We start from the raw sequence: 16,289 nt of genomic DNA, 5'->3' as shown, positions 1-16,289 counted from the left end.
CATCATTGTGCATCCACATCATTATCCATTTGTCCAGACTCATAGACTATACATCAAGAGTAAAACTACTGTAAACCATGGACTTTGGGTAATTATGATGTGTCAGTAGGGGGGATTTGATAGTGTGGTAGGCTGTGGGTATGTGGGGGCAAGGGTATATGGGAAATTTCTGTAATTTAAACTCATTTTGCTGTGAACCTAAAACCACTGTAAAAATAAAGCCTGTTAAAAGATCTATGATATATGGGCCAATGAAAAAAGGTAGCTTGGTCCATTTATGTAACAGTATACATGTGCCTATTTGTAGATGAATGATTATAAAGAAGAATGCTCAGTAAATGTTAAGTGGTCAACTGTTAGATTTCTAAAGAACTTTCGTTTCTGCTTTGTAGTTTTTTGTGTTCCGTTTGCTTTATATTGGAAGTTGCCATTTTTACAAAGTCAAACATTTTCACAAAAATATGGAAACTTCTAAGAGGTATCATATTTTGGCATACACTGAGATGAGTTTCTCCTGGGCATTTTTACATACCTCTGTTCAGATTTAGACCACATTTACACTGTAATTACACTATAGTCACTTAAGAAACTGTTTCATTCTCCTAGCTTCCTGTTTTCCCATCCTTTCTGAAACAAAAGAATTGCAATGAAAGGAAAACAGGAGAAATTCCACGTTGTTCATAGAGGAGAACTGACATTGATCTTGTACATGTGCACTAAGTCACGATTCTATGGACTGCAGCCCACCGGCTCCTCTGTCCATAGGATTTTCCAGGTAAGAATATTGGAGTAGGCTGTCATTTCCCTCTCCAGAGGATCTTCCCAACCCAGGGATCGAACCCACGTCTCCTGCTTGACAGGCAGATTCTTTACCACCGAGCCCCCTGGGAAGCCCTGAAGTTGATCTTACTGTTTGCTAAATGTTTATGTATTTGAATACTTAATAATGTGCCAAGCACCACGCTAGACACTAGACAAGCCTCTTTCCCAAAGAAAGTGGCATATAGCTGCACAGCAGGATTTGATCAAATATGGAAAGCAGAGCAGGGTTGTCAGTCAAATTTAACAGCTCAATAAAGACATCAGTGATTCTGTGGAGAAGGTGAGAGAGGCTTTACCTCGCATACATGCCCAGCTCCCACCCAGCTCTTTGCAGTGTTTCCAACATGCACGACACAAAACTAGTTTGACATGGGGTCCTTTTGATTTCATGAAATTATAATAATGGCATAAGTGATAATGCCAATACCCTGGATTTGAGTGTATATTTTCTTGATTCACACAGACCTTCAAAGGCAAAACAGGAAAGTTCTCCCACATCCGTGGTGGCAGGGAAAAAGAAGTGCCTCAATTTCCAGGTAAAACAAACAATGAATCACCCAGGGAAATTTTCACCCCATTAACCTGTCCTTACCAATTCTTTTATGTGCCGGAAATTTTCACTCTTGAAAGATACAGAAGAAGACGTCTGTCCTATTTTCAGTGGATTTATTTCGGCTTCGCAACTGATGTCACCAGCCTACAAAGAAGGACATCAAATTGGTCTTCGGAAGCAAGATGGTTTATGATGTTTTCAACTTGTTAGGAAATCCTGTTGTCCCATGTTGGGTCAGGGGAGGGCTCCCAGGATTCCCTTCACTGTGCTGACCTGGCCACACTTCTGTACATCACTACTGTAATTCTGAAGTATTCAGGTCCTTCTGATGTGATTGGACAGCATGGCACCGGTTTTTAACAGTCCATGTGTGATGAAAGAAATTTGCAATAACAACTGACTATGAGTGATTTCACTCAGGTTCTTTCCTGTGGAACAGTTTAGGCTTTTGCTTCCCTGTGGTCACCTCTGAACACCACAGAAGTAATGCTGCTGTAGCATCAGCTAAGCGCTAATCACGGGGTTTGGCTAGAGTCTCTCGGAACTACCTGGATGGCCCTTAAAGGAAAACACCAGTGCTACAGCCTTCGCCTTGGAGATTCTGGTACAATTGCCTGGGGTAGGCCTTGGCATCACACAGATTCGAAAAACGACCCAGGTGATTAAATGAGCACCCAGGGTGGACAACTACTGGACAAAAGCCCTGGCTGAGAGCTTGAAACAAAGCTACTGACTGCAGCTGTGTGGCCCAATTACTCTCCCACCATGGGTTCAACCTCTCACTTCCCAGCCAGCTAACTTCTCTGTAAACAGGGCTCTGACACAGTCAGATCTTCATCTGATCAGAACGAGGTGCTAATAATAATTTCTGCTATCTGTAAATCCCTAGACTCAGACATTTCTGATGACAATATCCTGCTTCTAATATGAAATTAACTGCTAGTTAACTGGCACCCAGGGTGCAGAGGGATTATCTTTTCAGTTCCTCGTCTGTAAGAGGGCAGGCATGATCACCCCCTCGGGGTGTCCCCACATGGGAAGCATGCATTTTACAGGCAGTTCGGCTGCCCTTACCTGATCTGTGTGCACCCCGGTCAGGTACATCAGCGGGTTCTTGTCTTTGGTGTATTGAGGGATGTGGATGATCACAGATGCCATGCTTACTGGAACACTTCCTGTTGTTACCTGTGTAGTAAGGACACATTCTGATTGTTGCTACATCAGACGCACATTGCAAGGAAAGTGATCAAAAACCTCAGGGTTGATGATGGGCAACTATTAAGTAGTTAGATTGAGTTCCTATGACAGTGAGTCACTACTTTATGGACTCTTTGAGTCCTTGTGTTTTCTCTCTCATTAAAATCTCAACATCTATGATTTGGACTGGTACATAATTTGTGACTTAGGAGATGGTTAAAAACACCTGCCATCTGTGGGTTTGGCCTGTCAGGGCATGAAGTCCCACTCTGCCCCTGATAGCAGTGGGGCTTAGGCAAGATACTTGACCTCTTCATGCTTCAGTTTTCTCATTTGTAAAATAAAGATAGGCAGCAACTCAGTAGCCATGCACAGGTATAGCCTCTGTTCTCACTGGTGGGAAGTCTGTCCTAGTTTTTCAGGGCTCATACCCTATTGGGGTTAGACATTTTAAAGAACGCTCATAGGAATAATAATCCTACCAATCTCATAACTGATCTGGGAATTAAATGGGTTAACATGTATAAAGCATTTCATACAAAGGCTGATACTTATTATATGTCTTTGAATATTATTTTATTGTTACTACTAATTGACTAAATGTTTCATTAAACAAGTAACTGCCAAATACCATGCACATTTTGTAAATTCCATCAATTTGGATCACAAATCAAGATTCCTTTAAGGACTTTTTAAAGAATATAAATTATCACCAAATTATAGAGTTGTAACCATTTGACAGATTAGTAGAATATGTACAAAAATAAAATGACAGGCTGGTAGATGGATTCTTTCCTTTTTATTTAACAAAGTTTATGTAATGTCATTATAAAATAATCTCTCACAAATTCGTTTCTCTTTATATAACTGGAAACAAACTTTAATAATTACCAATTAATAGCCAATAGAAATTGATTTAAAAATATTTTGTATACTACTTAGCATGACTGTACAAAGTAAATATTTGTATACAAATGGTGAGCTTCTCAAACAGAAGTGGTTTCCAAGCATAAATTGGTATTATATTGCAGAGACTTCTGTCCACAGTAGTAGCTTTATGTTAATACTCTGTTGATTAATATTCAATATTTGCTTTCAAAATACACCAATAATCCCTTACCCTGGATACAAAACTATGTATCAATACAAAGCCCAGCTGTTTATTTATTGATGGCCCATCTTTGTGGTTCTCAAAGAACGGCACCTGGCCCAGAAGCATCCGCATCCCCTGGGAACTTGTTAGACCTGCACATTGTTGGGCCCACCCCAGACGTTTTGAATCAGAACTACTGGAGATGGAGCCCAGTGACATATGTTTGACCACACTCAGGTGATCCTAATGTGTGCTCAAATTTGAGAACCACTGGCATATTTCAACTTCGTTTTACTTTCTTCTTCTCTTCCTGCCCTCATTCCCGGCACCACTCCCCGCCCCCGCCCCGCCTCTCTTGACTTCCCACTCTTATAACAGGTGTACCAACCTTAATGGAGAAGATGAATTTTGGACCAATATCTTCAAAACTGTGCACGACAGAAGAAACATTCCCATCCAAGGAGACTTCATAAAAATTTATGTTGGTAGATCTGTTGGATGATATTTGTAAAGCTGAATATTTTAGTTATGCTATTGTTCTTGAAGTTTAATATTTCTTTTACTTATATATCTTCCAGCTTATATTACAAGTGAAAGAATTCACATTTAGGTACAAAACATTAAAGGAAAACAAATATTTGTTATGGACTTAAGGCCCAGTATACATTTCTAAGGCTAAAACAAGTTCATTTCAAAACATATCCCTTCATGATCATTCTGCTAAGATTCTTTGTGTTACATCAGTTGTATATACAGATACATATATCAGTTGTAAGTTTCTAAAATAAGTACAAATGTATTACTTTGGAACCTGTAGTGAAACTCTTTGCAAGATTGCTATTATATTGACTGCTGTGTTAATACAGTGGACACCTGGTCCTTATTGATTGGACGAACAGATTTATAAGGCAGAGGGTTTTCCACTTGGTATGATGGCTGAAATATTATCATTAGGCATTAGCTCCTGCACTACTCATCACTGGATGCCTGTGAAACGGTGTGCTGCTGCTGCTGCTGCTAAGTCGCTTCAGTCGTGTCCGACTCTGTGCGACCCCATAGACGGCAGGGTATACATTTTATTATTCCTTCAGTATTCTTGCCTGGCAAATCCCATGAACAGAGGAGCCTGGCAGGCTACAGTCCATGGGGTTGCAAACAGTCGGACACAACTTAATGACTAAACAATGACAACAATCCTTGGTTTCAAGCCAACTCTGATGCTTTGGTCTGAATCGGGGTAGGTCCATCTGTTTCCACCACTGACCACAGAAACCACTTCTAAGATGGCTGACTCAGGAATTTTGTTAATAGATTAGACCTAGAAGTAATGGCCTAACTGAATGTCTTTGCCTGGGGCTGCTGAGTAGGGTTTGCAAGTGGAAGAATGACCAGGTCTTAGGGAACCCGCACAGGACAACCCAGACTGAAATGTAACTGAATACCATTCCCTCTCTTCACTCATTTCTGGGAATCTGAGGCTGAATTCCAACCAGGGCAGCTTCCTTGTGGGGTAGAGGGCAGATAGCAGGGGCAGGAGTCTGAGAAGCAATATTTATTGCCATCAGACAGTTTATCCTAATTATAATACATTGATTCTATTTCCTAAAAGAAAATTGGACTGGATATTTTCAAGATAGAGTCCTTTCGTTTCTTTACTGAAAATCTTGCCTTTTTCTCTTTTATGCCTTAGACTTTCCCCCAAATTCTTAAAAGGAAAATATGTCAAAGGGACTTAAATAAATGTAGTATTTGTCAAGGTTATGTCTATGAGAGGAAATAATGATTTGTCAGCCTTACATGGAAAATGGGAAAACTTACTGGGATTTAAAACAGAAAGCCTGACTCCAATAAAAATTAATTTAAAAAATAAAATAGAAAGGCTGGCTGTATGTGCCTTTCAGATCTTTGTGTGAGCCCCTATGTATGGCCAGTTTTCAAATTGATTAATATGCTCTGTTTCTGCATTTTAAAGAGATCCAACATTTTTTTCATTTGTTCCTTAAGGGTTCCATCAGTTACTTAAATATTGATCAATATATTTACATTAGCAGTTAGCTATAGTGGGGCAGATCCTGTTTTAGAAATAAACTCCACTGTCATCTATTTCCACCCATCATATTTGCAAAATATAATTGCACACTTATATACTATCAAAATGGTTCCTAAGGGATATACTCAATAATTGGGATTGGGTAGAACTTTTTTTTTCTCCAAAAAGTAAGTAAACTGTGTGTGTATGTGTGTGTGTGTGGCATATATCCTAGTAGATAGATAGACCTTGTATCTGGAAAATATTCTGAAACAGCCGAATTAGTCATTACAAAATGACCAGAGGAGATCGGAGGGATGATTTCTCTTCATCGTGCATTTTTCCATGATGTTTGAGTTTTCTATCCATGCACATTTAACATCTTTCTTTTTAAAAAGATATTAAGACAAATTATCTGGATGATAGGTTTAGGAACCGCTTTAGCTTTATTCTTGCTAATTCTCCGTATTTTTTAACTTCATGATATACTTTAAACATCAGAATGTCTAAGAATCCAATTTACCATCACAAAAAATACATAGCTAAGATTTAGTAAATGTGAAGTCCCACTTCAATATTAAATTTATTTCATCTCAAAATAACTGAAAACATTGGCCATGGTGGGAGAATGGAATGATGAAAAGGCTCTATTAACAAAAAGCATTTAGGATGAGAAAGTAGCATTATAGGTAGGAAGGAAAACATTTAGGTAATGTGGTGCTAGCAATCTCTTCGGCTGCAGCTGTTTTCGGTTACTTATTTTAGCAGCTGAGGGCCCTTTGAAATCTGTAGTTACTGAATAATTTTTCAGGGATGGATGACTTGAGATACAGTTTCTGCTTTTGCTGTTTGCAACTCACTTTATACAGAAGCATTCTTTTCATCTTTGCTCATGTGTCTTGAGCTCTAGACATAATGACATATTTTCCTTTTTGTTTTTGCTCAGGGATCTGTTGGATGATCCACATATTCCATGCTTTTAGGGGTTGGAGTGATGTTAGAGAAAGCTGTGGTCACTGGACACTTTGTAGCCGGCTCCCTGGGGATACGCTGCTGTGTGGTTTCCAGGGGTCATTGATCTGTGCTGCAAAGCTGCCACAGTGTTTCAGCAGCTAGAGAACTCTGGTTCCCAGGCTTGGAGGTGGGCCTCGCCTGGGACTTCTGCAGCTGCACAGCTGTGCGCAATGTGTGTGCCCACGAACCCGCCTCACTAAGTGGGAATGAAGGTGATAATATCAGCACCTGTGGTGTCTACAAGTTCCTCACCTCGCAAGACACCTGTCTCTCTGAACAATTCAAGATAATAGGCATCAAGTGGTACTGTTTTGGCCGGAGCTCTCAGGTTTACTTGCTTTGGACAGACAAGAAAGTGGAATAACTCATTTCTTTCTGGATGACCTCTTTTGAAAAATGCCTCATTTCATCCTGGTTGGAAGAAACCCCTAATCCACTGTGCCAGGAATTTTCTGTGACTAGATTCAATATTTGTGCCCAGGGCTTTGATGTCCAGGAGTGGGGCTACCCCTTGAGATCTCATGTGGACAGTGGGACAGAGGTGTGGGGAAGGAAGTGGTGGCAACTCCTTGGGGCCCTGCGAGCTCTGGTCTGACAGCTCGTCCGAGGGCCTGCAGGGGAGCTCCCCTTGGCATGTGACAGACAATTGTCTTTCTGGTATTGCTCTTAGTAAATCTAAAGCATCCCTCAAGAGTCCAGGGAGTCCACCAAGGGTCAAGGGACCAGTGTGCCCCTGGACTTCTGTTTTAGTTGACAAGGAGGAAACATTTTGTAGAGGACTTCTTTAGTCATGAACCAAATGTGTTGTGAGCTGCGATCACAGGCTCCCACTGTTTCACCTACCTTGTTATGTGAATTTCGGCATCATACAGCAGAGAGAGTTTTAAGTTGACTGAATTATCTGCCATGTTTTCTTCCTGGCTTTCGCTATTGAAAGGAATATTAGGAAATTACTGAAAGAGAAATATTTGAAAAGCCACTTTTCATCAGTTCATGACTTCATCACGTTTTACCTTAAGGCTCGGAAACTGATAGATGCCTGATTCTGAAGGTTTTGAAGATTGAAGTCGAAGTTAATAGTGAAAGTCACCTATACACAAAATGAAAACTCATCAATCTATGATGCTTTGTACTCAGGGACCAACATAAAAAAAAGTGTCCCATAAAAGTAAACTCACTCCCATTTGATTCTGAATTTTATGAAACTTAAGCTTTCTAATTTGTAGAATATCTATGTATTTTTCCACCTTGCCTCACCTTCAGAACAGAACTGAATTTACTTAACAAATACATACAGCAGGTCTCCCTAATGACTCAGTCAGTAAAGAATCTGCCTGCAAAGGAGACTGGCCTTGATCCCTGGGTTGGGAAGATCCCCGGGAGAAGGAAATGGCAACCTACTCCAGTATTCTTGCTTGAGAAATCCCATGGACAGAGGATCCTGGCGGGCTGGAGTCCATGGGGTCACAAAAGAGTTGGACACGACTTAGAGACTACACCACCACCACCACCACCATACTTATCACAGGCACTAATATTTGTCTGAATTTGAAGGCTTTGTGCTGATGTAAAATTTGCTTACCACCAGGGGTTAACAAATGATATCCGTGACTATGTGTAAACCACTTTGGTGTTGGTCAATGTGTTCAGAAAAAACTTTCTATGTTGTATGTGTCTTTGGAAATGAATTGCACAGGGGGAAATCCCACTTTTATTAATTTAAAGCATGCAGATATTTTAAAACTTCCTTTAAATATGCAGCCAATTATTTTGTGGTGCCTCTCAAATGATGACACTTAATATTAAGAAAGTTGGTTCACTGGTGAATTAACACCAATGATGAGAAGGGGTCAGCAGAGATTTGGGGATGAAATGGAAGCTGTACCTGTTGTTTGCTCTTTAAAGCAGGGTAGCCCACATTGCAGGTAACAGACTTCTGAGATGAAGCAATCTGGCAGGTCACTTCTGTCCCATCAACCTGAATGAGACCAAAGAAACAATGATCAATTCTTTTTCAATGTCTGTATGTGTGTGCACTCATGCACATATGTGCCAAAAGAAATATAAACCACCTAGAGATTTTAGCAGTAAGGTTGTGTTCACACCAAGACTTGAAAATCTTCTATGTATTATCCAGATGGCTAACATCTATTTTTATTGCTAGACAGGCCACCCAACAAAACAAAATCAGATACTGAAATTTCCCCCAGAAATAAATCATATGTCATATTTCAGAAGCACAAAATAAATTTAATCCACTATTTAGAAATGCTGTCTTTAATACATATCTTTCTCTCAATATATTTGAAAGTTATAGTTTCAACAGAAAAGCAAATAAAATATAGCTTTTGTTTATATTTTAAATAACTTAAAAGAATCATCTTCAGATTTCCTCATGTTTCTTCTGTTTAAAATAAGAAGCTGTCATTTGGCCCAAGAAATTTAAACACTAAAGTCAGAATCGGTGTAGAACACTAAATCTATTAAGTTCACAATGACTTGAAACTGGATGAAACCATTTTTAAAATCCTTTCATCAAGTAGTGAATTTGGAAAATCTCAGCTTTTCCCTTCTCTCCTTCTCATTGCTTGGTGGCAGAGGGACCAGGGGGGCATTCATGGTCAAGTGCGTTCCTGGTATAGCGATCAAGTCAACATGCGTAACTGACCTCGATGGAATGCATTATCTTGGCAGCAGCAAGACCTGTGGTTACAAAGCTTGGGCTGAGCTGTGGGACTCTAATTTCTGAGAGCAAGTGCAACTCCCAGCATCTGTGCAGCTCCATGGCAGCCTCATCACACAGATGGCTTGAGGAGAGTTTACGGTAGAGTCTGACTACAACTGCCAAGTATCAGGTCAAAGGAAAAATCTGATCCAAGCCATGAAGCTGAACTGGTCTAGATACACAGCCAGGCTATGTTCTCAAGTAGTTTAACTAGTTGGGAGCCACCAGTGTCAAGATTGATCATGCTGAGGGGCAAGGAGTTTCTTCAGAAAACCCAGAGGACCTGGAGATTCGAGTAGGAGGAAGACAGTAATTGACAACAAAAATAGCAGTTAACACCAGAGTGCCTTCACATACCGGCATGGACCAGGAAGCAAAAAACAGGTTTTCTGAAAAATCAACAACAATCTCAGTGTTGTAGGCACTTTCCTTCTTGTTTTTCAGTTGTACTGAAAATGTTAACCTTTTGTTTTGGTTGCTGACAATGAAGGGCTGTTGTCTGTTAACAGTAAAAAGGAGAAAAAAAAGTCATTACAGTTTTGTTTTCTTTAAGTCAGCATTCAAATACTTTACTCATTTAAAAAACAAATCTTGGATTTACTATTTAGAGACTGAGAAAACTGCTTATAACAAATTATCTTCATAGTAAAATAATATTGGCAATGAATGAATAAATCCTATTGGGTTTTCTTCTTTGTTGCTTTTAATTACATTGCAGAAAAAGACACCATTCAAATATAAATGGTTTTATATTTCTTAGTGCTTACTTCTATATGGATGAGAGAAATTGAAATTTATACTCTCTATATTGAAGTATAATTGATTTATAATATTAGTTTCATGTGTACAATACAGTGATTGAATCTTTTTATAGACTATATTCCATTGAAAGTTATTACAAAATAATGACTATATTTTGCTGTGTTGTACAATATAGCTTTGTTACTTATCTATTTTACATTTACATAATATTGATAGTTTGCATCACCTAATTACATACCTCTATCTTGCCCCTCCTTCCTTCCCTCTGCCCACTACTAGTTTATTATTTTTCTATTTTGTAATATACATTTGTTTTGTTTTTTAGATTCTCTATATGAGTGAAACAGAATATTTATCTTTCTCTGGCTTATTTCATGAAGCACAATACCCTCTAGGTCCATCTACATTATTGCAAATGGCAGAATTTTATCCTTTTTATGGCTGAGTAACATTCTATTATATATATAAATGTGTATACATAAATATATATATACATGTGTGTGTTAATCCTTTTTATGGCTGAGTAACATTCTATTATATATACAAATGTGTATACATAAATATATATACACATGTGTGTGTTGCATCTTCCTTTATCCATTCATCTATTGATGGACACTTAGGTTGCTTCCGTGCCTTGACTATTGACAATAATGCTGCTATAAACGTCTATCTTTTGAATTAGTGTTTCTGTTTTCTTTGGATGCATGTCCAGGACTAGAACTGCTAGATCATATGATAGTTCTATTTTTAGTTTTTTGAGAAACCTCCATACTGTTTCCCATAGTTGGCTGTACCAGTTTACATTCCGACCAACAGTGTCAAAGGGTTCCATTTTCTCCACATCCTCACTAACATTTGTTATTTATGTTCTTTTTGACAACAGCCATTCTGCCAGGTATGAAATGGCATGATACCTCATCACGGTTTTGATTTGCATTTCTCTGATGATTAGCACTGATGAGCATTTTTTTATGTGCCTGTTGGCCACTTGTATGTCTTCTTTGGAAAAATGTCTATTCGGGTCTTCTGCCTATTTTTTAAATCAGGTTTTTGGTTTTTTGACATATATACAAGTTGTTTGTATACTTTGGATATTAACCCCTTAGCGGTCATATCATCTACAAATATTTTCTCCCGTTCAGTGGGTTATCTTTTTGTTTTGTTAACGGTTTCCTTTGCTGTGTAAAAGCTCTAAGTTTAATTAGGTCTCACTTGTTTATTTTTGCTTTTACTTCTTTTGCTTTCAGAAACAGAGACAGAAAAACCACTGCTACAATTTATGACAAAGAGTGTTCTGCCTCTGTTTTCCTTTAGGAGTTTTGAGGTTTCAGGTCTTATATTTAGGTCTTAAATCCATTTTGCATTTATTTCTGTATTTGGTATGATAAAATGTTCTAATTTTATCTTTTTACATGTAGCTGTCCAGTCTTCCCAGAACCACTTATTATTAAGAGACAGTCTTTCCTTCATTGTACATTCTTGCCTTTGTTCTAGGTTAATTGACCGTAAGTAGATGGGTTTATTTCAGGGTTCTCTATTCTGTTCCATCGCTATACGTCTGCTCTTGTGCCCAAACCATGCTCTATTGATCACTGTAGCTTTAAGGCATAACCTGAAGATACTTCAAACTTTGTTCTCTTTTATTAAAATTGCTTTGAAAATGTGGAGTCTTTTGTGGCTCCATATAAATTTTACAATTATTTGCTCTAGTTCTGTAAAAAATGTCGTGGATATTTTGAGTGGGATTGCATTAAATCTGTAGTTTGGTGTGGACATTTTAACAATATTAATTCTTCTAATCCAAGAGCACAGGATATCTTTCCATTTCTTGGGATTATTTTCAAATTCCATTATTAATATTTTATAGTTTTCAGAGTATAAGTCTTTCACCTCCTTGGTTAAGTTTATTTCTAGATACTTTAGATTTTAAGGATCTTTAGGAGTTATAATGTTTCTTTTGTAGAAAAAAATTTCCATACACAATCACTTGAATAAAGTAATCTAACATGTCTTTTATTTCAACAATTTTCACTGCACTTTAAAGTAAAACTTACTGAGTGGCTGGCAGCTGCTGAACATTTAGAACTAGATCAGAAATGCAAACTCCATCATCACCACAGTCTTTATGGAAAGGGATCTACAAAAAAAAAAAAAGAGAGAAAAACAATCCCAGAAATTTGCTATTGAGTTAAACAAGCAAATTGTAGAACACATAATAGTATTATTCCATTTATATAAAGTTCAAAACCCTGTGAAACTAAACCATATTTTAGGAATATATACATGTTTAGCAACATCAGAAAGAAAAACATTGATAAATGCAAAATTCAGGATGGTGGTGCTATCTGGGAGGCACAAGATAAAAGTGGATATGATAGAGTATGGAGTGATACAGAGAATTTCAGAAGTACCGGTACCATTTTATTTTTTTTTAATGGGTTGTGAACACAAGGTGTTCCCTTTATTGTTATTTATTTCTTCAATAAACATTTACTGAGCACCTGTGGCGGGCCAAGCACTACTCACAGTGCTGGGAACAGAGCAGAGAACAAGGAGGACAAAATCCCTATCTTCATGGAACTTATATGCTGGTGAACTTTCCATAGAAGTAACTGTACTTCAATTAGAAAATTACCAACTTAGGCTATGTTCTAAGTGTCTTCAAACACTAAGGCAGTGACTGAAACTTTGCCGGCTAGTCAGGAATTCCAAGAAAGGCAAGCCATACTTACACTGAAGACCTTGACCGTCTCAGAGTAGGCTTCAAGGGCAGGGTTAGTGCCAGGGTTTTCCAGACTAATGTTCATACACAGATTCAGAGGGCTGATAATGTCAGAGGGCTCCTAAACACACATAGAGATTAGTGGATTAGGGCATGGCAGCTTCAAACAAGAAAATGACCACACATGTACTCACAATTAAACACACAGTCCGCCCTCAGTCATGCAGAATAGCTCTGTTTTGAACTTCAAGGCTACTGCTTCTTTACTTCTGTCCTAAGTCTGCTGTTAGCCTCTCCGCTTCTGAGACTTCAAAACTTGGGCTCAGTAAAAATCTGAAGCAGTGATTCTTAGGTAAACTCATCAGTCATTTCATTATTTATGTAAGTAATGATCAATATTTAGATGAGATATCCAATTTTCAATGCTCAGAAGATCCCTCTGTCAGTACCCAGCTCCTGGGTTGTTGGCCATGTTCTTCCTGTCCGTACTGCCAAGACTTTTGGATTTACAGGTGTCCTGACCAAATCTCTAGAAGAGAATATTATGATCTGGAAGGGAAAGTGCCCAGAGTTCACTGTCAGGAATGGACAAGGGGACTCCCCTTCCTAGTCTCTAGTCTACAAAACCAGATGAAAGTGTTTCCCGCACTCTAAACTAAGCTCCCCAGTTTCCAGCCTAGCTGTCTATTAGTGCTCCTTTGCATGTCGAAGATGATGCACCTATCACTCAGCAGGCGTTAAAACCAACACTGTCCAGCTATAAGTAAGGCAGTTCCTCTTTGTCTAGCAAAGATGGTGGAGGATTTGCAGTGCTCCAAGAGGCCTGGGCCGCTTCTAGTTTTTGAGGTTTCCTATCTATCGAACCATGAAAATAATGCCAAAACAGGGCTGCAAACACCATCTAGCATTCTTCTTCAAGAAAGAAGAATGCCTGTACATTGGTAAGCACTAAAAATCAAATTTTCCTTTTGAGATAAAGGAAAAGATAAAGATATCTTTATCTCAGCAGGACTTCTGTCTTGAGCCCTTTGCACAGGGGGTAGCGGGGCAGGGGCAGTGACTTCCTGACTACAGGGAAATGTATCCTCGGCTGCAGGGTTGGCATATAGGATGGACTTGGGTATTGATAGCAAATATGGTGTTACCTGGAACAACACCTCTCAGCTGACGACAATAATACACACCTTGTAAAAACTTCACAAGTACACATGGGAGAGAATAGGAGATGTATTTATATGTATGTGGTAGTTTGGTCACTCAGTCATGTCTGACTCTGTGACTTCCTGAACTGTAGCCTGCCAGGCTCCACTGTTCATGGAATTCTCTAGGCAAGAATACTGGAGTGGGTTGCCATTTCTGTCTCCAGTTTATATATATATATACATACATACACCACATCCTGGCTGGTACTTCCCCCACAATGGATTACATGTTTAATTTGACCTACCACATAGCACAAGGATAAGAGAGAATGGAATCTGGCTTTTATTCCTTTAAAGAAGCTGTATAATTGGCACATTATCAACAAGAAAAGTCCAGGCCTTCACAAAGAAGAAACCTTCAACTTGAACAATAAATTACTCAACTGATTTTAGTTCATCCAACTCTTTGTTCAACTCTTAGCACTTCTTGAGATGTGATTTCTGTATCATCCATCTACTTGAGAAATGTCGGGGGATGCCCCTTAGACATATTCACTGGATCTGAAGGGAATTTCTGAGGGGGGTGGGGTTTCAGCATACCAATTTTATAAAAGTTTCTTTGGCAATTCTTATGCATCTTAAACTTTGAGAACCACATTCTAGGAAAGTTCTTAAATAACTCTTATAAAAATAGTTTCCTGAATAACTTATACTTTCAAATACCATAACCTGGCTTCTGGGGGGAAATAATCATATGATTTATAAGATAAGCTTTTTTAGAAATTTTCTTCTGAGAAGCACGTTTTATACTTGGGAGAATTTCAAAATCTATGTGAACTGTAGTAATTATGGCATAAGATTAGAGCAAAGAATTTTTACCTCATAATCTACCAGCCTTCACCTGTATCAATTTAAATCCAATAATGTAAAGGGCAGTTAGAGTTATCCTTTTCAGTCATTTAAAAATAAATAAATATTCTCCTGATATGAAAATGTCAATATAAAATTTATTGTCAACTAAAAGTTGTTCCTATTAAACACTTAAGAAAGCACTTTGATTTCTTGAAGAATCTTATTAGTGTAAAGGAAATATACTCCTATTCACAGACCAAAAAAAAGCAGTAATTAGAAGAGCAAGGGTTCTTCTCACTCATAAGCCTCCAATTCAGGCTTTTATCATTCATTAGTCTTTAAAAAGAAAGGAGATGAAAGAAGAGGACTCTGAGGCTCACCTGTATGTGGATGATGTACTCAGAACAGCGCTGTGCTTGACTTACTATCATGGTCTTCTGCAAGCACCTTTCATTATTTTCCTTAAATAACCCCCTGGACATCACTCTGGATGAAAACTGGTCTTCATCAATTGTGATGTTATACACAATGGCTATAATAAAAGTCATAAAGAAATGTCAGTACAAATACATTTTTAAGGAAAAGGCATTCCTGTTTTATCGTGTCTCACTGGGTTAAGTCTCTGACTACAAGAAAACAAAAACCAGTCTTCCTTTTGATGGACTGTGAACCATGGCTAGCCTGTGATATTTGTAAGTGCAGCTCTGGTATGATGTATGTCGACTGTGGATACAAAGAAATGTGATTCAAAGAACTGTGATTTGATGCATTGGAAGGAATAGCAGATTTGCCACCAGGAAATCTACTGAATGAAGTTAGTCAAACTCCTCAAATAGCAATTTCATTGTCTGTAACATGGTGACATACAACTGGACATGTTCCTATACGTTATATAAGTTTTACAATAAACCTAGAACATGGATTTTATTATCCTATTTTTCAGATAATTAATAGAATATTATTCAGTTTTTCAAAATAATTCACCTCAGCACACATAGCTAGGGCATGGTCAGAAGTAAAGTTTGAGTAATTTTGAAACCAGACCCCATGTTTCTACTATTTCTATGCAGTTTAGAGGATTCATTGTTATTTGAGGATTAAATTAGATACTTTAAGGGGAAATGTATAGCACCTTGCATACTCCACAAGCTTACTTGGGGAAAGCCATGTTACACTGCAATAAAAAGTGTTGAATCGGACAGACTTGTTTTGAATCTTAATCTCATCACTGATGAGCTTTAGGCAATTTTCTTAACCTCCTTGAACCTCCATTTCTTCATCTATAAAACAGAGATAATAACACTAACCTAGGGAAATGGAAATGAGAAACATATGTGATAAAAACTGATGTCAGTAGCTAATGTCCAACTATCAG

At 38.2% G+C, this 16,289-nt stretch overlaps 1 protein-coding gene across 2 annotated transcripts in view; it reads right to left on the bottom strand.

Annotated features, from left to right (window-relative positions):
• ITGA2 (integrin subunit alpha 2) overlaps positions 1-16,289 on the bottom strand; it is a 105,033-nt gene that overhangs the window by 7,751 nt on the left and 80,993 nt on the right. For both annotated transcript variants that reach the window (XM_070357477.1, XM_005891149.2), the window contains exons 17-26: positions 15,295-15,446; positions 12,931-13,041; positions 12,253-12,335; positions 9,791-9,932; positions 8,594-8,686; positions 7,722-7,798; positions 7,552-7,635; positions 4,054-4,156; positions 2,450-2,560; positions 1,415-1,519 (exon numbers count right to left, since the gene is read on the bottom strand). In XM_070357477.1, the coding sequence (XP_070213578.1) occupies positions 1,415-1,519; positions 2,450-2,560; positions 4,054-4,156; positions 7,552-7,635; positions 7,722-7,798; positions 8,594-8,686; positions 9,791-9,932; positions 12,253-12,335; positions 12,931-13,041; positions 15,295-15,446 (1,061 nt within the window). The remainder of the gene's footprint in view (positions 1-1,414; positions 1,520-2,449; positions 2,561-4,053; positions 4,157-7,551; positions 7,636-7,721; positions 7,799-8,593; positions 8,687-9,790; positions 9,933-12,252; positions 12,336-12,930; positions 13,042-15,294; positions 15,447-16,289) is intronic.

This window comes from Bos mutus, chromosome 20 (assembly GCF_027580195.1).
Source record: "Bos mutus isolate GX-2022 chromosome 20, NWIPB_WYAK_1.1, whole genome shotgun sequence".
NCBI classification, from domain to species: domain Eukaryota; kingdom Metazoa; phylum Chordata; class Mammalia; order Artiodactyla; family Bovidae; genus Bos; species Bos mutus.
Note: the sequence above shows the minus strand (reverse complement) of the source record. Positions and strands in the feature narration are given on the sequence as shown.